The sequence below is a fragment of the Lepidochelys olivacea genome, assembly GCF_965140295.1.
Source record: "Lepidochelys olivacea isolate rLepOli2 genome assembly, chromosome: 11".
Taxonomy (NCBI): domain Eukaryota; kingdom Metazoa; phylum Chordata; order Testudines; family Cheloniidae; genus Lepidochelys; species Lepidochelys olivacea.
The window spans coordinates 36721783-36744877 of record NC_140421.1 but is presented as its reverse complement, the minus strand read 5'-3'; the positions used below and the strand labels follow the sequence as shown (position 1 = coordinate 36744877).

Genomic DNA, 23095 nt, shown 5'->3' with positions numbered 1-23095 from the left:
CCATTCATGTACATTTTCAAACATGTTGTTGCATCTGTTATACTTCCATCACAGGACTTTTGTTGCAAGTTATTTAAGGCAAAGAATAACAAAACCCTCTCTGATTTCTGTCAGAAACTGTCTTTATGATCACATAAAGTGGTGAAATTCACTAATATTTTAGAGGGGAGATTTTCTGCTGCTGTATTGAGACTGCAGCCTATCATGTCAAACAACGTCGTCTCATTGTTTCATTGTATTCACCTTTCTGTCTGTATCCATTTGTTGTCTCTTGTCTAGGTAGCTTGTAGCTCTTTAGGACATAATACATCTTTTTGTTCCGTGTTTGTACTGCACCTAGCACAATGGGGTTGGTCCCGCTGCATGACTAGTTTCCTAGGTACTATGATAATGAAAATATTATTAATAATAATAATAACAGTAGGCAAACAAATCCCCTTGAAAATATATGGGAGTTGGGTGCCTAACTATCCTTTACTGTCCATCATTTAAAAAAAAAAAAAAAACAAAAAAACGGATATCAGGCAGGACATTCCCGAAGGGAATCCCATCTTCTTTCAATTTATAGGAGTGTTTAAGTTTAGCAGAGTGCTTCTTCAGTTCACTGAATTTATCTGCAGTCATTTTCTTGAATTTCCTCTACTTACTAACATTATCCAGATGAACCCACTGTTTTAAAAACAATCATATTAATCTGCTCTATCTTTGAAAACACTTCAAAATATTGGGATTTCACAACATGCTAATACATTTTGCACCAATGCTAATGACAGGACGTTATCAATCAATTACCAAACATGGCTGCAGGTAATACAGATGATTGCACAATGCCATTAAAAAGAAAAAAAGTTCCTGGTTTTCAGCTTCACCTTCTAAATATTTTCAAACCCATACTGAACTAGCATCACCACATTTAACTAATTTAAACTGCTACCACTGATCAACAATTAAGCATAAGTATTTTAAGAGGTATTAAACAACTAATTAAAGCTGTAGGTTCAGGTAATGATTAGTGCTATGGATCCTTTCACCAAATAAAACATGCATTGTTTCCTTTACATAAATATAATATGGAAGAATTTAGATACTCCTATATTTCAAAGAACGTGATGTTACTCTTCAACATTCTCAATCCACCACAAAGACAAGGAAGTGGAACACAACACTCAGTATGAGGTTACATGTAACCAGCATGTTCCATGAGGACATGTATCATTTGGGTGAAGGAAAAGATATGCAGTGGGGACATAGTATTAATGGATGCTATTAATTCTAGCACCCTCAAGGGCCATACTAAAAACTAACACTGGTGAGAAAAATTAGAAACATTCCAAATTTCCTAGAAAAATGGCAGAAAATGTTGGGAGGTTTTTTTGCTAGAACTTTTCCTCACCCATGTTTTGAACAGTTATATAATTGGTCAAAACATATATAAAATGACAAAGTTTCAGTTAAATATGGAAAAAAATGTGTCAGGTCTATTCAGGAGTGGACAGGACTGCTAATGCTCCGTCCTAACCAAGCAATCTCAAAGGCAGGGCTGAGGCAATGGCTTGTTATCCCTTAGGGGACTCACATGTGGAGTTCTGCAGGAAAACCAAATGGAACCGTTCCTTTCAATGTGTATTAGGGGCTGTGAGGAGGGATAATGAGGAGGGATAATGAGGAGACGTGGGTTGTGCCGTTTTCAGTATGATGGTGACACCTGTGTCACTGGGGTCATGGATGAGAGCCAGTTGGCTAAAACTTAATCCAGATAAGAATGAGATGATGCTGTTGGCAGAAGTAACTGAGATACCTGCCCATTATTAAAGGTGCATTTGTTACTAGAGTTTATAATCGGCAGATAGTGTAGGGAAGCTGTCGTTAGTTGATCACAGATAGGCTTAGAAAGATTAGGGTTTTAGCAGTAAATGTTGATACACTGTGTGCGAACAAACAGACAAAAAATATTTCCATTGATAATAATCAAAATTTACCTATAGGCAAAGTAAGAAAAATGCTGCTTGAGAACTTATTAGAGTCTGATGTTAATATATTTACTTTGTATATTCTGACATGTGATGTTGACAGTTTGTGTTTTAATGGTTATAAAGTTTTAACATTTTCAATCTCAACATCTACGGTCACTAAATAATTGTTGTTAGGGATGCAATTGTGTCACAGTAGTCACCACTGTCATAGAACCAGGAATTTTGCCATATCGTGCATGCAGAATATTAGTTTGCTTTGATCAAATCCTCTTTGAAAGATGTGTGGCAGCAGGGTCCATATGAACAATTCCTTAGTTTGCTTTCATCAGCTGCCTCCACCCCTACCCAGTACTAACCCTTAAATCCTGTCTGCCTTTGCCCTGCCCCCATTTCTAATCTGCTTCCTTGCCCCTACCACTGCCTCCCCACCAAGCCTTCTGCACTTACCCAACATCCGCTAGCTCTAGGCATCTCAGACCCCCTCTGCCTTTCCCAGCCCTGCTCTAGACCCTCCCCATCTCTGTCCCCCACTTACATTCTGATTCCCTGCAAACCCCTCTGTTCAGTGTGCAGCTCCTAGAAGGGGCAGGGCTGGGTCTTTGCCCCCTCATGTCCCAGTCTCTTTCTCCCTTGTAGGTCCCCAGGCCCTCAAACTCCCATGGTCCCCTCTGCTTCCAGCTCCCCATCATCCTTTTCCATCTCTCTCCCTAGCCTACCGGTGAGACCTGCTGCCCAGGCCTGGACCTTGACTGGCAAATCCCAGGCTCTGACAATCTCTGATGGAGAATCCCTTCATACCAGCAGGAAGTGAGAGGCATGGCCCAGTACCCTGGCCCACTGATTAGCAGAGACTGGTACTATCCTGTGCCTGCTGTGTGCCTTCAGACCACACCTTCTCCACCAATTGACTGGGGAGAGAGATGGGAAAAGGGGTTGGTGGTGGCTGGGTGTGTGTGTTGGAGATCAGGCAAGCCAGTAGTGAGCAGGGATGGAGGAGGGAGGTAGGGTGAGGACTAGGGCACCTACAAGGAGAAAAGAGGGCGAAGAATGGGAGCTGTCAACACAAAGGATATGGGAAACGAGAGGGGCAAAGACCCAGCCCTGCCCCTTTTAGGAGCTCTGCAGTGGGAAGAAGGATCTGCAGAGTGGGGATTCATGGAAGGTAGGTCCATCAATGGCTATTAGCCAGTGTCATAAATATAAAGGGAAGGGTAAACCCCTTTGAAATCCCTCCTGGCCAGGGGAAAGCTCCTCTCACCTGTAAAGGGTTAAGAAGCTAAAGGTAACCTCGCTGGCACCTGACCAAAATGACCAATGAGGAGACAAGATACTTTCAAAAGCTGGGAGGAGGGAGAGAAACAAAGGGTCTGTGTCTGTCTGTAGTTGTCTTGGCCGGGGACAGAACAGGAATGGAGTCTTAGAACTTTTAGTAAGTAATCTAGCTAGGTATGTGTTAGATTATGATTTCTTTAAATGGCTGAGAAAAGAATTGTGCTGAATAGAATAACTATTTCTGTCTGTGTATCTTTTTTGTAACTTAAGGTTTTGCCTAGAGGGGTTCTCTATGTTTTTGAATCTAATTACCCTGTAAGATATCTACCATCCTGATTTTACAGGGGGGATTTCTTTATTTCTATTTACTTCTATTTTTTATTAAAAGTCTTCTTGTAAAACACAATGCTTTTCATTGTTCTCAGATCCAAGGGTTTGGGTCTGTGGTCACCTATGCAAATTGGTGAGGCTTTTTATCCAACATTTCCCAGGAAAGGGGGGGTGCAAGTGTTGGGAGGATTGTTCATTGTTCTTAAGATCCAAGGGTCTGGGTCTGTAGTCACCTAGGCAAATTGGTGAGGCTTTTTACCAAACCTTGTCCAGGAAGTGGGGTGCAAGGTTTTGGGAAGTATTTTGGGGGGAAGGACGCGTCCAAACAGCTCTTCCCCAGTAACCAGTATTAGTTGGTGGTGGTAGCGGCCAGTCCAAGGATAACGGGGGTAATATTTTGTACCTTGGGGAAGTTTTGACCTAAGCTGGTAAAGATAAGCTTAGGAGGTTTTTCATGCAGGTCCCCACATCTGTACCCTAGAGTTCAGAGTGGAGGAGGAACCGTGACAGCCAGGATGGGCAGGAATGGTGTCCCTAGGCTCTGTTTGCCAGAAGCTGCGATTGGGTGACAGGGCATGGATCACTTGGATTACCTGTCTGTTCATTCTCTTTGGGGCACCTGCCATTGGCCACGGTCAGAGGACAGGATACTAGGCTTGATGGACCTTTGGTCTGACCCAGTATGGCCGTTCTTATGTTGGGAGACGGAGTGGAATGGGGGGACAGATGGGGTAGGGGAACCCTGCCCATAATTTGAGCACTGATTAACAGTTACTGTGCTTTGATTTAGTTCTGAGCCTGTTTCAAAAGAAGACTAGATCAAAGAAAACTAATGAACTGTTAATGAGCGGCAGCAGGGTTCACAAGGTTGCTGTAATCACAGCATAAAATCATCTATCTTTTATCATGACTATGCCATGAATTACACATAACTTTAACATAAAAAATCATATCCCCAATTATTGTCTGACACCCCCCACCATTGTTTGACTTTCCCCATAATTTCTTTCAACTTCAAAAATTTTAAAGTCTATAAAAATAATTTTTTAAAAACTGTTAAAATACAAACATCTCTAGTACCCATTGAAATTATAAAAACATAAATATGGAATTCTGCCCAGCCCAATCATATTAGACCACAAAGGTCTTTTCCCATCTGTGTCTGGCCAATGGAATACAACCATCTCTTTTGGCTATGTACCTGGTAACTGTGACCCATGCTTTTTGGATGGATTGGATTTCTTTTTCAAAATATTGGATGTTCTATGCATTGGGTTCCATCTTAAATTAACCCTCCAATGGAAGCTCATGCAGCAGGCATCAAGCCCTTTATTAAGCAGTGCGTTTTTCTGGAAACACAATGTACCAGCACTCTGTAATTTCATTGTTTGTCCATTTGTTTCCAGATGGTTTATGATTTTTTTCCCTCCTGCAAAGATTTGAATGGCGTGGGCTACTGTTTTGGTTTTTTTAAGATGTTTTAAATGAAACCAACCACATAAATAATAATCTGTTTTCTAATTCATTGTCTGGTAACGGCAGTGGTTAGAGACTAAAGCCAGCTGAAGCTCCTTGGCACCACACTAGAGAATTTCACCTGTAGGCATAATAGTTCAAGATTCACTGCTATGCTCTGGTTGCTTTGCACCACTCCAGTGATGCAGAGCAGCCATAAACCTAGTTTAACTGGCGCTCTGCATCCTTGGCACTGGCCAGTTAAACTAAGTTTATAGCTAGTGGAGCAGAGCAGCTGGAATATGGTGGTGAATCTGATCCAATATGTACTTTAAGGGCCACTGAGATACATTAGCTACCCTGCATAGGTATACACATTGCCTGCTTGCCAATATGCTGTAGTTCCATTATTGATTCAAAAATTACCTCCTTCTAATCTACTCCAGTTCTAACTCAGCCCTGGTCTACACTAGGACTTTAGGTCGAATTTAGCAGCGTTAAATCGATTTAAACCTGCACCCGTCCACACAATGAAGCCCTTTATTTCGACTTAAAGGGCTCTTAAAATCGATTTCCTTACTCCACCCCTGACAAGTGGATTAGCGCTTAAATCGACGTTGCCGGCTCGAATTTGGGGTACTGTGGACACAATTCGATGGTATTGGCCTCCGGGAGCTATCCCAGTGCTCCATTCTGACCGCTCTGGACAGCACTCTCAACTCAGATGCACTGGCCAGGTAGACAGGAAAAGAACCGCGAACTTTTGAATCTCATTTCCTGTTTGGCCAGCGTGGCAAGCTGCAGGTGACCATGCAGAGCTCATCAGCACAGGTGACCATGATGGAGTCCCAGAATCGCAAAAGAGCTCCAGCATGGACCGAACGGGAGGTACGGGATCTGATCGCTGTATGGGGAGAGGAATCCGTGCTATCAGAACTCCGTTCCAGTTTTCGAAATGCCAAAACCTTTGTGAAAATCTCCCAGGGCATGAAGGACAGAGGCCATAACAGGGACCCGAAGCAGTGCCGCGTGAAACTGAAGGAGCTGAGGCAAGCCTACCAGAAAACCAGAGAGGCGAACGGCCGCTCTGGGTCAGAGCCCCAAACATGCTGCTTCTATGATGAGCTGCATGCCATTTTAGGGGGTTCAGCCACCACTACCCCAGCCGTGTTGTTTGACTCCTTCAATGGAGATGGAGGCAATACGGAAGTAGGTTTTGGGGACGAAGAAGATGATGATGAGGAGGAGGTTGTAGATAGCTCACAGCAAGCAAGCGGAGAAACCGGTTTTCCCGACAGCCAGGAACTGTTTCTCACCCTAGACCTGGAGCCAGTACCCCCCGAACCCACCCAAGGCTGCCTCCTGGACCCAGCAGGCGGAGAAGGGACCTCTGGTGAGTGTACCTTTTAAAATGCTATACATGGTTTAAAAGCAAGCATGTGAAAGGATTATTTTGCCCTGGCATTTGCGGTTCTCCTAGATGTAGTCCTAAAGCCTTTGCAAAAGGTTTCTGGGGAGGGCAGCCTTATTTCGTCCTTCATGGTAGGACACTTTACCACTCCAGACCAGTAACACGTACTCGGGAATCACTGTAGAACAAAGCATTGCAGTGTATGTTTGCTGGCATTCAACCAAAATCCGTTCTTTATCTCTCTGTGTTATCCTCAGGAGAGTGAGATATAATTCATGGTCACCTGGTTGAAACAGAGTGCTTTTCTTCAGGGGACACTCAGAGGAGCCCATTCCTGCTGGGCTGTTTGCCTGTGGCTAAACAGAAATGTTCCCCGCTGTTAGCCACAGGGAGGGGGGAAGGTTGAGGGGGTAGTCACGCGGTGGGAGGAGGCAAAATGCGACCTTGTAACGAAAGCACATGTGCTATGTATGTAATGTTAACAGCAAGGTTTACCCTGAAAGAGTGTAGCGACTGTTTTATAAAATGTGTCTTTTTAAATACCGCTGTCCCTTTTTTTCTCCACCAGCTGCATGTGTTTCAATGATCACAGGATCTTCTCCTTCCCAGAGGCTAGTGAAGCTTAGAAAGAAAAAAAAACGCACTCGCGATGAAATGTTCTCCGAGCTCATGCTGTCCTCCCACACTGACAGAGCACAGACGAATGCGTGGAGGCAAATAATGTCAGAGTGCAGGAAAGCACAAAATGACCGGGAGGAGAGGTGGAGGGCTGAAGAGAGTAAGTGGCGGGCTGAAGAGAGTAAGTGGCGGGCTGAAGACAGGGCTGAAGCTCAAATGTGGCGGCAGCGTGATGAGAGGAGGTAGGATTCAATGCTGAGGCTGCTGCAGGACCAAACCAGTATGCTCCAGTGTATGGTTGAGCTGCAGCAAAGGCAGCTGGAGCACAGACTGCCACTGCTGCCCCTCTGTAACCAACCACCTTCCTCCCCAAGTTCCATAGCCTCCACACCCAGACGCCCAAGAACGCGGTGTGGGGGCCTCCGGCCAACCAGCCACTCCACCACAGAGGATTGCCCAAAAAAAAGAAGGCTGTCATTCAATAAATTTTAAAGTTGTAAACTTTTAAAGTGCTGTGCTTAAAGTGCTGTGTGGCATTTTCCTTCCCTCCTCCACCACCCCTCCTGGGCTACCTTGGTAGTCATCTCCCTATTTGTGTGATGAATGAATAACGAATGCATGACTGTGAAGCAGCAATGACTTTATTGCCTCTGCAAGCAATGATTAAAGGGAGGAGGGGAGGGTGGTTAGCTTACAGGGAAGTAGAGTGAACCAAGGGGCGGGGGGTTTCATCAAGGAGAAACAAACAGAACTTTCACACCGTAGCCTGGCCAGTCATGAAACTGGTTTTCAAAGCTTCTCTGATGCGTACCGCACCCTCCTGTGCTCTTCTAACCGCCCTGGTGTCTGGCTGCGTGTAACCAGCAGCTAGGCGATTTGCCTCAACCTCCCACCCTGCCATAAACGTCTCCCCCTTACTCTCACAGATATTGTGGAGCACACAGCAAGCAGTAATAACAGTGGGAATATTGGTTTCGCTGAGGTCTAAGTGAGTCAGTAAACTGCGCCAGCGCGCCTTTAAACGTCCAAATGCACATTCTACCACCATTCTGCACTTGCTCAGCCTGTAGTTGAACAGCTCCTGACTACTGTCCAGGCTGCCTGTGTACGGCTTCATGAGCCATGGCATTAAGGGGTAGGCTGGGTCCCCAAGGATACATATAGGCATTTCAACATCCCCAACAGTTATTTTCTGGTCTGGGAATAAAGTCCCTTCCTGCAGCTTTTGAAACAGACCAGAGTTCCTGAAGATGCGAGCATCATGCACCTTTCCCGGCCATCCCACGTTGATGTTGGTGAAACGTCCCTTGTGATCCACCAGAGCTTGCAGCACTATCGAAAAGTACCCCTTGCGGTTTATGTACTCGGCGGCTTGGTGCTCCGGTGCCAAGATAGGGATATGGGTTCCGTCTATAGCCCCACCACAGTTAGGGAATCCCATTGCAGCAAAGCCATCCACTATGACCTGCACATTTCCCAGAGTCACTACCCTTGATATCAGCAGATCTTTGATTGCGTGAGCTACTTGCATCACAGCAGCCCCCACAGTAGATTTGCCCAATCCAAATTGATTCCCAACTGACCGGTAGCTGTCTGGCGTTGCAAGCTTCCACAGGGCTATCGCCACTCGCTTCTCAACTGTGAGGGCTGCTCTCATCTTGGTATTCATGCGCTTCAGGGCAGGGGAAAGCAAGTCACAAAGTTCCATGAAAGTGCCCCTACGCATGCGAAAGTTTCGCAGCCACTGGGAATCGTCCCAGACCTGCAACACTATGCGGTCCCACCAGTCTGTGCTTGTTTCCCGAGCCCAGAATCGGCGTTCCACAGCATGAACCTGCCCCATTAGCACCATGATGCATGCATTGTCAGGGCCCATGCTTTCAGAGAAATCTGTGTCCATGTCCTGATCACTCACGGGACCGCGCTGACGTCGCCTCCTCGCCCGGTATCGCGTTGCCATGTTCTGGTGCTGCATATACTGCTGGATAATGCGTGTGGTGGTTAATGTGCTCCTAATTGCCAAAGTGAGCTGAGCGGCCTCCATGCTTGCCTTGGTATGGTGTCCGCACAGAAAAAAGGCGCGGAACGATTGTCTGCCGTTGCTCTGACGGAGGGAGGGGCGACTGACGACACGGCTTACAGGGTTGGCTTCAGGGAGCTAAAATCAACAAAGGGTGTGCCTGTACATCAAGGAGTATTTCAGGCAGGACTGCACGGAGGGTTCCAATAAGAAATGGTGCACCTAAGTTATCGTTGTTACTGGAACAAGGAGGTTAGCCTGGCCTCTGATTGATACATGGCTAGATTTACCTCGCTGCACCTTCTCTGTGAGTGAGTGCAGTGTGATCTAGACAGGGGAGGGGGCAAATGAGTACAAAACAAATCTGGTCTATTTCTTGTTCTGACCCACTCCATCTATCTTTTACATCTTTGGCTGGCAGCAGACGGTGCAGAAGGACTGCATGCCATCCACATCTCATGGCTGCTCGGCAGAAGATGGTACAGTACGACTGCTAGCAGTCCGTATCGCCTGCCCGCTCACCATAAGACGGTTCAATAGGACTGACTGCAGGACTAAAGAGAATGACCTGCTCAAGTCACTCCAAATTTAGTCCCTGTGCCCATGTCTGCCCAGGCGCTCCTGATCGACCTCACAGAGGCGACCAGGAGCACCTCAGACATGATGATGACGGCTACCAGTCGTACTGTTCCGTCTGCTGCCACAAGGCAAGGGGTTGCTGCTACTGTGTAGCAATGCCGTACCGCATCTGCCAGCACCCAGGAGACATAGGGTGACGGTTACCTGAGCGGGCTCCATGCTTGCCGTGGTATGGCGTCTGCACAGGTAACTCAGGAAAAAAGGCGCGAAATGATTGTCTGCCCTTGCTTTCACGGGGGGAGGGAGGGAACGGGGGCCTGACGATATGTACCCAGAACCACCCGCGACAATGTTTTAGCCCCATCAGGCATTGGGATCTCAACCCAGAATTCCAATGGGCAGCGGAGACTGCGGGAACTGTGGGATAGCTAACCACAGTGCAACGCTCCGGAAGTCGACACTTGCCTCGGTACTGTGGAAGCGCTCCGCCGAGTTAATGCACTTAGAGCATTTTCTGTGGGGACACACACACTCGAATATATAAAACCGATTTCTAAAAAACCGACTTCTATAAATTCGACCTAATTTCATAGTGTAGACATACCCTCAGAGGAGCAAGAGAATTAGTCCATAAGGTTTTCTCTACTATTCAGAACTCATGGGATTAATTAGAAAAAGAAGACAAGTTTCAGAATTGGGGTCCAGATCTCCACTTGGGGTCTCTAAGTGCTACCGTAATAGAAATAGTATATAGCAGGGCCTGCTGACTGTAAGCCATCAAGGTGCTCCACAATCCCCAAACTGCTGGTCTTTGAAAGACAATTTGTATCTAAAAATCAAACTTCATCGGGGGTGGGAGCGCTAGACAAAGGGCACGCAGGAGGATGATCAAAGATCCAACAGAAGAAGAGGAAAGGAAACGGTGTAAGGTATCAAGAAATGACAGAAAAATGAGTAGCAACTGAATATTTAAAAAAAAAAAATCAAGGAAGGAAAAGGCTTCCGTGGGATCAGAGAAGAGGAAATGCGCAAGTGTGACAGAGGCAGTGCAACTGGCTGACATATGATGTGCCCATGCTATTTTCAGTGTACGTCCTAGTTCAAATGAGTTTCATACAACCCTCTGGTGCAATATTCCATTATTTCTTTGTGTCGATGGATGGGTTAAGAGAATGAGGGAAATATATTTTTAATGTATATTTTAAAGAGACTTCACTCTGTTACTATACACGCTTGGATATAGCTACCAACTAACCATCATTTAATTTTACTGGAAGGTTTTAATGTATCAGTTGTACATGTAAAACATCTACATTAGTGGTGAGTCAAGTGAAATAAGTCAGACTGGGTTAGAGAGACCAAACACTCCAGTTTATACAGTGCTGGATTTTATTCTCCTACTTTAGCGTACAAGCTTATTTGAAATGCAACAACCAAATGTACTCAAAGTGCCTGGGGTTTATAACTGCTTTCCATGGGGGAAAAGGTCCCCCTGTTGTCTGGATTAATAACTAGATGAGGCTCCTATTCAAAGCCCTTGCTGAAGCAGCAGTGGCTTCTCCTTGGTGTTAGGCAGTTATGCTGGCTCTATGTCAACTCCCCCCATTGCCTCACCCAGGTAATCTCCTAATAGGCAGAAAGGCTGTATGATGTACATTAGGGATGACATTGTACTAAGCAGCGAAAGTAAACATGGAAATTAATCTCTTATATAAAACTTAACTATATACCTATATGACCATGGAAAATGTAAAAGCAATAAATATGCAGGAGTGACAAGAGAGAAAGGGCCAGACATTACAATAAAAATAAATTGCTTTTTTTTAACCACAATCTAAAGCCCATAATATAGTGTTTTCATATTTAAATAATTTATATAGCATTGTAAATTTACACCGTATTTTAAAATGCACAAAAAGAGAAATGTTCCCAGCTCCGGAAAGTTTACAATCTAATTAAGACAACCAAAGGTGACTGGATGACCACCAGTGGAAATTTACTGAGTGTAGGGAAGTCAAAGTAGGAATATCAAGGACACAAGCAGCTGACTAAAATGAAAAATTTTTCTACATGCATATAACCTGTTTCATCAATTGTCCCAATTAACATATTTTCTTTCTTGAACCAAAGTGCATAAAGGTTCTTCCTAGAAACTGTAGAAGTGATAAAATATAGGAAATTAATTTCTCACTGAAATACAAAATTTTGGAAAAGAGTATCTTGGCTTTTTCTAAAACTAGCAATTTTACTGGCATATTTAAATTAATCAAATGTTTTTAAGCACAGAGTAACTATCTAAAATGTAAATCACTTTTAAATAGCAAGACAGGAAAAGGTTTGTTTATGTTTATTTTTAAGTGCTAGAAAAAAAGTTAAGTTAAACCACTACAAATATACTGTACCTATAGCTGTATAAATATATGGTATATAGTAAAACATATACCAGAATTCTAGAAATTGAACATATGCCACTTTCTGACTATGTACAAGCATACAATACCAGCACCTCCTTCTGGGGTCTCCAAGCTGTGTTGATTCTAACCTAACCTGGAAGGTAATGAAGCTTGTCAAATACGTGCTTATTCAAAATATTGCAGAAAGCTGTTTTGAAGATACAGTACATATGTTTTTTTGAATTTAGACCCTTACCATATGAACTCAGGGCACTGTTTGTAAAGGTAAAATTAAAGCATGTACATTCAACTTACTTTTCATATTTCCATATTACCAGTAGCTCTGGCCAAATATTTCTGAGATCTGCTGTTACTCACTAACTAAAAGCTGTAGTTTTCCAATGCCTATATTTAAAAACATTGTTCTTGAAGCTAAAGAACAATATTTAGAACAGTATTTCAAAAACAATCAAGATTTAATGTTATGCACTTGTGTTAAAACTTTCAAGTTTCTATTTCTAAGTCTGCAATTTAATATATTCAGAAATAAGGAACACTAGTGACAATCTGTCTTATAAACTGGTGCACTCGGAATCAAATTGCTATTTTCTGTTTTGGTGACTATCTGATGTAAATAGATTGTTTCAAACCCAGTCTATGATGAATCATACATACACTAAAGTAGATGCGGTGGTAACACAAATCAGCTTACAGGTACATAGTCATCAAGATATTACCAGTAGAGAAAGTTACCATGTCACTTCAATATTCTCCTATGTGGCTACTCAGAAATAATGTCTTATGTCATAGTAACTATTGCATTTTAGCTTATCAACATTGTACCCTAAATGTAATATATGCATATCAGTGAAATACTACCAATATTGCCTTAAGCCCTAACCCTAAGCTGTGCTTGAATCCTGCTTGGTTGAGAATGGGCAAAAAGCAAGTCTGGGGGTAAATTGGTATAGTCATCCCCTTTACTTCAGTGGAACTATATTGACTTATACCAGCTAAGAATCTGGTCCTTGATATGGTCAGTAATATTGTACTGCTGTTGACCAAATTCAGAAAAGCAATGCCTGAAGACAATGCTCTTGCATCTCTCGTCCTTGGAGCTGGCCTGTACTTTCAATAGTCTCTCCCCTTAACACAGGACTCTCCAGCTCTCTTCCTTGGAGCTGGGTTGCAGTTTAGGCCAACTATAGGGCCTTAACTAGCTTCTCCTTCAGCTGTCTCCTTTCCCCAATCAGTCCCTGGGCTCTGAGGGTTCAGCATACAAACTTTCCTTTGCTGGTGTCTGTCCTGCTATGAGGGAGAAGGCAGCATATGAGCTTTAAGGAAGGGGAGACAGCGTATCTCCATTGGTCAGGGGAGAGAGCGAAGTCTTGTCCCACCCACTCTGCAAGGCTCTAGGTCTGGAGTCCTTAAAGAAACAGTGATGGGACTTTTTCCAAAACACCATTTATTCCCAGGACTGCTTCCTTTCTACCAATATCTCCTAGGTCCTTGTTTGTCATCAGTGCCAGTGCTAGCGACCGGGGGCCCTAATCAGGAATATCCCCCCCCAACACATACTAACAATTAATAGTGCCCCCCCCCCCCCCCGCCCAAGCTGCTTGGGGCCCTAAGCAATTGTTTAGTCTGCTTATGCCTATTGCCAACTCTGTAGGTCAGACATTTCAAAACCCAAAATGGCCACACCACGCAACCTTTAGGCACCACTATGCTTAAGGAGCTGACTACTGTGTCACAGTTTGTGATTCACACTTTCTGTTATTCTGGCACAAATCTGTGTGTGGAAACTCTTATTTTAGGAATGTCTTATATCAGTTTAGTTTACAGAAAAGCTGTGCAAAACTGTAGAATTATACCAACAGTTTCTGTTGTAAAACAGAGAAACTGTCATAGCTTTTAAAAAACTACAGTAAGAAACAGAAGTTTTGGGATGCCTCAGTAAATTACAAAGGTATCTGGTTATTACTGTTAATTTTGACCAAGCAAATGGGTTCTTGCTGACTGGCAGGTATTTTCTGAAGGTTACATTTGAGAGGAGTTTTATGTTCCATCAGTTGGATACAGTGGGAAAATTAAAAGCAACCACAAAACTGTATTTAATACAGACCTGGGGTTAGTAAAAGATAAAAGTAGAAGGTTTAACAGCTTATCTGCTTGAAGCTCACAATGGAATCATTTGACTCCTGTGTGAAGACTACTTACATAAGAAGGGGGTTTCACAGTACCATGTCCAAAAGTTGTAGGGGATATTAATACTCAAAAGATACCACTTTTAACATTTTTACTTAATATCTTGCTATTTTTAGTTGACTAAAATGTCTGATTTAATTAAATTTATAAATAGGTATAGAGCAGTGGTTCCCAAACTTTAACAACCTATGAAACCTTTCACTAAAATGTCAAGTCTTGCGAACCCCTTCCTAAAAATGAATATTTCCATGGATTTTCTCATTTACCTGAGTATAATTATAAAAGCAGTGATCTTGGAAATATACAACTTGTTTTTATGACATGCTTATTACACACTATTTATTATGAATTATCATTTATCATTACAGTATTTTTATTACATTATGAAAACAGCAACACTCTTCCAAGATCTCACTTTTGTAGCTTGTATTACTTTGAATAAGCCTGTTATAAGACAAGGCTCCTATGTTTCATCAAGGAGTATCAGATGTGAAACAGCATGAAGGTATTTAAGAAACCAACTCAAAGAGTTCCTCCTACACAAGCATTCAGGTCTTGAGCAGTCCAGGCAAACAACGCACATTACAACAAAGCTTGTAACTTGTTCTTCATAATAATTTTAAAAACAATACTAGCTGCCTGTTTAATTTTAAAAAGAGCAAAAAATATCCACCTCCCTTTCCATTTCTTATAAGGAGTCTTGAAGTTCAAATCTCCTCAGTGTGATAGATATGCTTGCTTTGATCTGCTTAGCTCTTGGAAGTCCAGGGGCTCTGGGCTGCTGGCCCCGTGCTGCCTGGGGTCCCTAGGGAAAGCTCTGTCGCCATTAGGGAATTTTTTCCCGAGAACCTCCTGTAACATTTCGCGAACCCCAGTTTTGGAACCACTGATATAGAGTAATGAGGTTTATGGGGTTTTATTGTTCTAAGTAGCATATTAAACATTTAGTATCTTCTTGTGTTTAAGAGGTCAAAAGGCTGTAGTATCCTTGTGCTAAAATTAACATTAAATTAATTGGAAAACAAGATAAATAAAGAAGACATTTTGCCCACTATTTTTCCTGCCCTTTGTGAGACAATTGGTAGGAAAAAGGTAATGTAACTAACCACTTCTGACCCTGTAGTGGTAATGAGATTTATTAGTAGGTTAAAATCATCCACACTGGACAGTTCACTCCATCACTCAACCACTTTTTTTATTGAAATATAACCAAATATATATATTGTTAAAATAAGGTATACTATTTCCTTTCAGTGAACTGCTGGACAACTGAAGTATATTGTTGATGTAAGAGCTCACCAGCGTTCCAAGGAACCTAAATATAACAAAGGTGTCTATATTTCTAATGAGCAGAGTGGCTGGAAGTGAAAATATGTGACCAGAGTTAACAGGATACCTTTCCTAAGTCTAATTTAGCCAGCTGAACACATGTTCACATGAGATGAGTGATGGACATCAGCAGAAGTAAAAAGCATGAAGGAAAGGAGAAAATAAGCAGTTTCAGCACAAAAACACTTGCACATCTTTGTCACCTGCCAGCATGAATGAAAATCTGCCAACATGAGTATTGCCATCAAAAAACAACATCAGAACATCTGAATTATAATTCAGGGCTGCAATAGCTATCACAAAGTCAAAACCCACAAAATTTTCTCTCTTAAAAATGTGTTTAAATTGTATGTCTGCACGTGTGTGCGCATGCGCGCACGCCCCCCCCGCCCCCTTTTTCTTCACATTAGTTACACAAAATGCTTTTCACCAGTTCGGTGAATGATTATATTTAACCAAGTCATAGTAATCCATTTCACTCAACAGACATAATCATAGATAGGACATAATGACACGATGACTGGGATTTTTTTCATTTTACGTATGTAATTTCTTCCATATGATAAAGGAATGTATAACCTATATTTTCCTTAAAAGACAGATATGTTTCTGTAGAAAGGTGTTTCACATCATATGATCAAGACACAATGGAGTTGTTTCCTTGAAAAAGCTAGGATACAATATATACAATGTAGTTAATTTCTGCATATAAGGCAAATCGATAAATTATGGATAGCCTTTAGCAGGATAAAATAATATGTCTGCACTTAAAAAATCTCAGTAATTTGTAAGGTAGTTTTTCCCACTAATTAATTAGCATAAAGATTTCATGAGATCTAGGAATGCCGTCTCTAAATCACACAGTAATTTAATTCCCATATTCTGAAATGGTTATGGGTTATATTGTACAAGAGGAAGAAGTGAACACACTGAACTCAAGTTTCAATGTACTGGTTTAGGATCTGTGTAAATTTAGAATTTCATGCACTTTTTGTGTATAAACTAAAGGGGAATAATGTACAAAACCTGAATAAAGAAAAGGAGTGTATGATAATCAAGTTGTAAGGAGAGTGATCACTTTAGATAAGCTATTACCAGCAGGACAGTGGGGTGGGAGGAGGTATTGTTTCATATTCTCTGTGTGTATATAAAGTCTGCTGCAGTTTCCACGGTATGCATCCGATGAAGTGAGCTGTAGCTCACGAAAGCTTATGCTCAAATAAATTGGTTAGTCTCTAAGGTGCCACAAGTACTCCTTTTCTTTTTGCGAATACAGACTAACACGGCTGTTACTCTGAAACCTGTCAAAACCTGAATAAATCAGGAGTTGCGACTGTTTCTCATGCAGATATCTCCAGTTCAGTTAAATGAACCAATTAAAAATTAAGCAATTGACTTCTTCAGTGGGACTATTTGTGCAAAGAGTTGCAGAACCTGGCCCTAGACTGTTTAAAATATTCAACTCAGTATTAAAAAAAAACTACCTCAATACAACCAACACTCCACTGCCAAATACAAATTCATTCTCATCAGATATTCTAATCCCATAATCTGCCCATTTTTGCTAACCTTGAAGCAAATACTTATCTCCACAAAATATTTGTTCACTACATAGAAGAAAATTCCTATTTGGAGCAGGCAAACTACTGTTGTGACCAGTGGCTGCCAGGATCACTGTCTGATCTGCAGCATATTTCAGTAAGTCATTTATAGTGTGACCATTCTGATTTAAAAAGAAAGTATTATTATATATAGTACACCAAAGCAGATGATACTAAGCACTATATTTCATGATACTGGCTGCATAGAATGTGGCGCTTAAAAACTTGCCAATTTTATCCAAGACAAATAGATAAGGTTACCTGCAGTATCTTGCAAAACGATCCCTTTGTACTTCCCTATACCAGCTGTAAGATAACCTCAGAATTTGCAGTATTTCAGTGTATCTGACTACTAATATGTAGCTATCTAAGCCAAATGGCATGTTTTAAAGGGCTTGCAGTGTATAACGTTTGCCTGCAGTAGCAGGGTACTGGACTCAATGACCTGGAAAGTTCCTTCCTATGTCTTATGTTCCTATATTAGTCAAAATATATCAGACTAATAAAGAATTTGTACAGATATTAAAGTGAATTAAAAATATGAAGACAAAATGCCTGAGCCTGCTGGGTGACTGTAAACCAGGGACCATCACAGTGACCTTGGGCAAGTCACTGCCTCTCTCTATGCCTAAGCTTTCCCATCTGTAAAACAGGAATAATGAAACTGGCCTCCTTTGTAAAGTGCTTTCAGATCTACTGAAGAGCGCTGTATAAGTTCTAGGAATTATTATTAAGCCATGTATTATGATTTCTCTTATAGAGAAAAACAATGTGGCTTATATACAACTTTAGTACTTACGGGTAAAATGATTAGAAGTGGATGGATTGACACTATCACTACTGTCAGCACTTTCACTGCTAGAAATGTCATCATCAGATTCCCGCACAGAGGAGCAGGGTGAGGAGCCGTCAACTTCTTCAAATTTCCTCTTTAAAATTCCACTCATAGCTGCAACGCTGTCACATGTACCTGTAACAGGAACAAGAGCAATGAAGCACTGAAAAATTTGACCACTGACCATGCAATCAAGGTCTACAATGTAATTTTTATGGGGATTTTTATATACAAAATAGACTATCACTTTTGTTTCTGAATGACTGTTTATTGGGATGTATTGTATACATTATAGGAAAGTAAACAGAAATACAACACCAAACCCAGTAGTAATTTGCTATCCATGAAGAAGGGGTATAACAGATTTATTTTCATGATGAGAGGTATCTTTTGTTACAACAGTTACCCCCTTTGTGGAAAGCACTAAAATCTAATTTGAAAACAGGCTGTTTTCAGGCCAAAAGAGACACAGAAATGCAAAAGCATCTCATTAAGGGCCTGATCCTCAGGTGTTGAGCACCCTAAACTTCCACTGATTTTAGAACATTTTAGGATTGGGCCTTGAGTTTCTCTTCAGAATTCCTCAGGCTGACTGAATGAGTGGCCTTGACAGGCTCTAGAGGGAGATGCCACTAGCCTAGGGCTAAGGGACTCACAGATTAATGAGATGACCCTCAGGTTTCAGGGGTAAGATGTAGTGTATGCATCTGTTTTAATATCCCATGACTGCCAGACAAGGTACTGTATAGAAAGGAGAGTAAAGTTCCCAATTTGACATGCAACTACATGTACAAACAGGAGTATTTGCCTGATGTGCATGTGCAAAGTTAGCGACCAAGAGGAGATTGACTTAGAAGTACCGTAGACCCAAATTGCTTGGATGTGAATGTTGAGATCCTCCTTGTTGCAATAAAGAGCAAAATCTTATATTTGTAGCTCAAATGAGCTGGCAGCTCGAAAATAAAAAAGTCTTACAATCCTTTTCATTTTGTTTTAAAACTCAACGCTGAAAACCTTTTCAGAGGGCTTACAGAGGAGGCTCAGTTTGAATAAGAAGTGTGCATTCACCCAATTCCTAAAAGACGGTGTTTTCACCAGGGATGAATAGAAACTAAACAGCTAACCCATTCCCCACTGTGCTAGCTGATTTATAACTGCCTTATGACCGCCCAACATCATCTTATTCAGAGGCCTCTGCTGGGACAAAATTAATTATCTACACCATGCCATGGTGAAAAGCATTACTGTGGAAGTATATAGGGTACTCTTGGAAGGAGTAGATTTTTTAATTGGTAAATGTCAGTACACATTGATTTCACTGTACATACACAAGTGAAAAAATATTTCCAGTGATAATAGCTGAAATTTATAGACAGGCAAAGAAAGAAAAATGCTGCTTGCAAAGTTCAGAGTTGATTTAAGGATATTTACTTTGTATGTTTTGACTTGTGATGTTGACAATTTGTGTTTTAATGGTTATAACTTTTTGAATCTTAATCTCTGCTGTTATTAAATAATTGTCTGATTTATTGTCCCCCCCTCATAATTTCCCACAACTGAGAAAATTTAAATTAATAAAAAAATGTAAAATGCTTAAAATGCTTAATTTTGTGCAACTATGCAAATTTAAATAAAATTAAAAGCTTAAAAATAATATTGATATTATTTGTTGAAATTATGAAATATAAAATTCTGCCATTCCTAGTTATAAAAGCTGTACTTTTAAGTCTCTCTTTAGATATTTTGTTCATTTTTTTTTTTTATTTTCTCTCTCAAATTCCCATGTCAATTTTACCTTTAAAGGGCTCAACTTTTGTCATGCATGTTAGATAGTCTGTAATTTTCATGTTTCATTTTGATTTTACAAAGAACGATCTATGACAAGAAATGTGATGATAAGCAGTTGAATCAACTTAACTGAAAGCCACAAAGTTAAACCCTGGGCTGATTTGGAAGTTAATAACCAGCAGGAGCTCTGCAATGATTCTCGCAACACAAAAGAGCACATGAATGGAATTTCTGTGAGAACTTTAATTTCCCAAGGGGTCATGAGATTCTCCCCCTCTCCCAAGAAAATATTTTGAAAATACAGAGGGTTAGTTTGAGATTATAGAGTTCAGCTGTCAAACCTCACACTGGAAATGGTATCACTGTTTTTGTCATTTGCACTAATAAAGGGAAAAAGATTTTTTAAAAAACTGGCACAAGACAAAGTTTACTGCTTTGACTTTCTTTTATTATCATCCATGACTTTTTTCCTTTTCACCATGACTTTCAAGTAACTGTTCCTTGAAAGTCTGCCATGACTAAAATTTCTCTGTGGATGTGAAAAGTAAAAAATGTAATTATTTATATTTTTCTTTACTTGTAAAGAAATGAAATTTGCTAAGAAGTGCTATCCTACAGCTAAAGAAACCAAAAATGTTTGCAATCAATCAAAACTGATTTTTTTGAATCTTCATTTTCTTTTAAATGCACTATTTATTTCTAAAAAGAAAATTAATCTAAAATAATAGTCTAAAAATCACAGAACCGAAAAAAGATATGTTAAGCTTTGAAAACTGCCTCTCCTATTAAAGGAATAATCTCCTCCCACAGGGAAGCCCAAAGCTGGGCCAGCAAGAACCCACAGAGTTTCCAAGAATTAAGGTTACACCGTGGTTAGTATGTACAGGCTCCCAGTGCCGTGGATCTGCTCAAAAATTCAGCCCCAGTCCCATTCTGAACTAGGAAGCAATATGGAGGCTGGGGCCCCTCTGTGCTACTTTTCTTCCCCTGATAACACAACTCACTTTCTAACTCCCTCTTTGTTGTGTGGCAGCAGAGGCAATGGAGCCTAGTGGGAAGTTCTTGCTGCTTCAATTGGGTAGTACTTTAAGAAGCAATAGCTTTCCATCAGATTTCCACAGTCAATACTCTGGAACTAGCATTCCCTACTTGACACCAGCCAGTAAGGAAGACTGACTCCCTAGCTTCTCCTTTTGTGGGAAGAGACTACAATCCAGCCCCAAATTAAGTAAAAAAACCTAGTTAAAAGATTTATGAAATGATTTGTGAAACTTAGCTAAACAAATTGAGTATCTTTTGATGGGTACATCCAAATTTCCCTTATAGATGCCCTCTAACTTACATTTTGGGCATGTTTCATCGCAAATTTTATGCTGACCCAAGTTTAGTTGCCTCTCTTTTTCTTTTTGTACTGTTTCCTTGTGTAAAACCGGTATTAAGTGATAGGAAAGAGAGAAGCAGAGGCACTGGAATTGCAGCTTTCTTTTGAGGGTAAGAGTGGAGGGAAGAGGTGCAGGGAAGAATTACATCCAAGCCTGGAGTAAGAAATCAATGGCTATTTTCCAGAGTTTTCTTTTTTTTAATTGTTCACAAGTTATGTTAATCATAGCTCTCATTAGTATGATACAGCTATTTTAGGGGAAGTGTGACCCTAAGAGCATCCCAAGTGCCAGAGGGCAAGAGGTTCACTGGCGTCAAGTAGCGAGTTTCAACTGGCCTGACTAGTTCATTGTACTCCAATTCAATTATGTCATAATCTGTATCTAATAAGCATCATGCAAGTTATCATTGGAAAACCAATATAGAACAGCTTCCATTTGAGGAGTGATTACAAAGACTGGGACTGTTCAGCTTGGAAAAGAGAAGACTAAGGGGGAATCTGATAGAGGTCTGTAAAATCATGAATAGTATGGAGAAAGTGAATAAGGAAGTGTTGTTTACCCCTCCACATAACACATGAAATTAATAGGCAGCAAGTTTAAAACTAACATAAGGAAGTACTTCCTCACACAAAGCAAAGTGAACCTGCGGAACTCCTTGCCAGGGGAGCCTGTAAAGGCCAAAGGTATAACGGGATTCAAAAGAGAGTTGGATCTATCCTCCATGAATTTATCTATCAATGACTATTAGTCAAGATGGTCAGGGATGCAATGCTATGGTCTGGGTACCTCTAGAAGCGGGACTGGACAACAAGGGATGGAACATCTAATAAAGTGCCCTGTTCTGTTCACTTCTATGGAAGCATCTGGCACCGGCCATTGGTCTGACTCAGTATGGCCATTCTTATGTGTTTGAACCAGACAAGTTTGGGGAGTAGGTAAACAGGTTTTTTCCAGACAAAGAAAAGGTTGATGCCTTCATCCAGGTGCAATCACAGAAAACTGGCAATCACAGTCAAGAGGACATTCAATGGCAAATTGGAGGCTGCAGGGACAAATCAGTTTGCATTATAGAAAGCAACAGCAGAGAAGAACCCAGCATGGAACCATCTCCATCAGACTCCAAGGCACCTTTCCTCACAACTGTGCCACTGGACTTTGAGAATACATTTCAAAAGTTCACTGGACCATAAAGCTGGGGCAGAGAACCGCAAGTTATCTTTTACCTAAGATGACAAAGGAACCAAGCACTTTGGACTTCATGGGAGATACTGATCACAGCAGGGGTCAGTCATCTTGGTTGAAGGAGGTGTGGTAAAAATCTTACCTTGACCCAATACTGTAGTTTTGTTAAGTCTTAGGCACTAGAAAGTTTTTCACTTTTATATGTTTGTAACCATTTCTGACTTTACCCCTTATACTTGAACTCACTTAAAATCTCTTTTTGATGAAGTACACTTGTTTTACTTTTATTCTAAATCAACCCAGTGCTGTGTTTAACTTGCAGTGATTATTATTTCCAGTAAAAACAACAAGCTGCTGTGCTTTTGTCTCCTTAAAGGAGCAATTGACCTTATTACTCCTTTAAATGTTCCAGGAGAGTGCTGGACATTTCAGGACAGATGGTTTGGGGAAATTCAGGACTGTGTTGGTGTCACTTGGCTAGTAATAACCAAAGCTGGTGGAGACCAGAGTGCAGCTGTGGTGTAACAAACTGGCTGCTGGAGTCAGATTTGCTAAATCTAGGTTGCTCAACACAGACACACAATGTATGCGTGTCTGCTAGGTGGGAGCATCCAGACAAGGAGCTACAGCAGCAGAGCATTTTAAGGCACTCAGGACAAGTGGTGATACAATCTCTCGCGGTTGTGGGTTGAACCCTAAAATATGATGGAGCAGGAGAA

General features: G+C 41.3%; 1 protein-coding gene across 4 annotated transcripts in view; it reads right to left on the bottom strand.

Annotated features, from left to right (window-relative positions):
• The window catches only part of CSRNP3 (cysteine and serine rich nuclear protein 3), a 160272-nt gene that overhangs the window by 28936 nt on the left and 108241 nt on the right, over positions 1–23095 (bottom strand). For all 4 annotated transcript variants that reach the window (XM_084642748.1, XM_084642751.1, XM_084642749.1 and 1 more), the window contains one exon: positions 17989–18159. In XM_084642748.1, coding sequence (XP_084498874.1) covers positions 17989–18159 — 171 coding nt within the window. The remainder of the gene's footprint in view (positions 1–17988; positions 18160–23095) is intronic.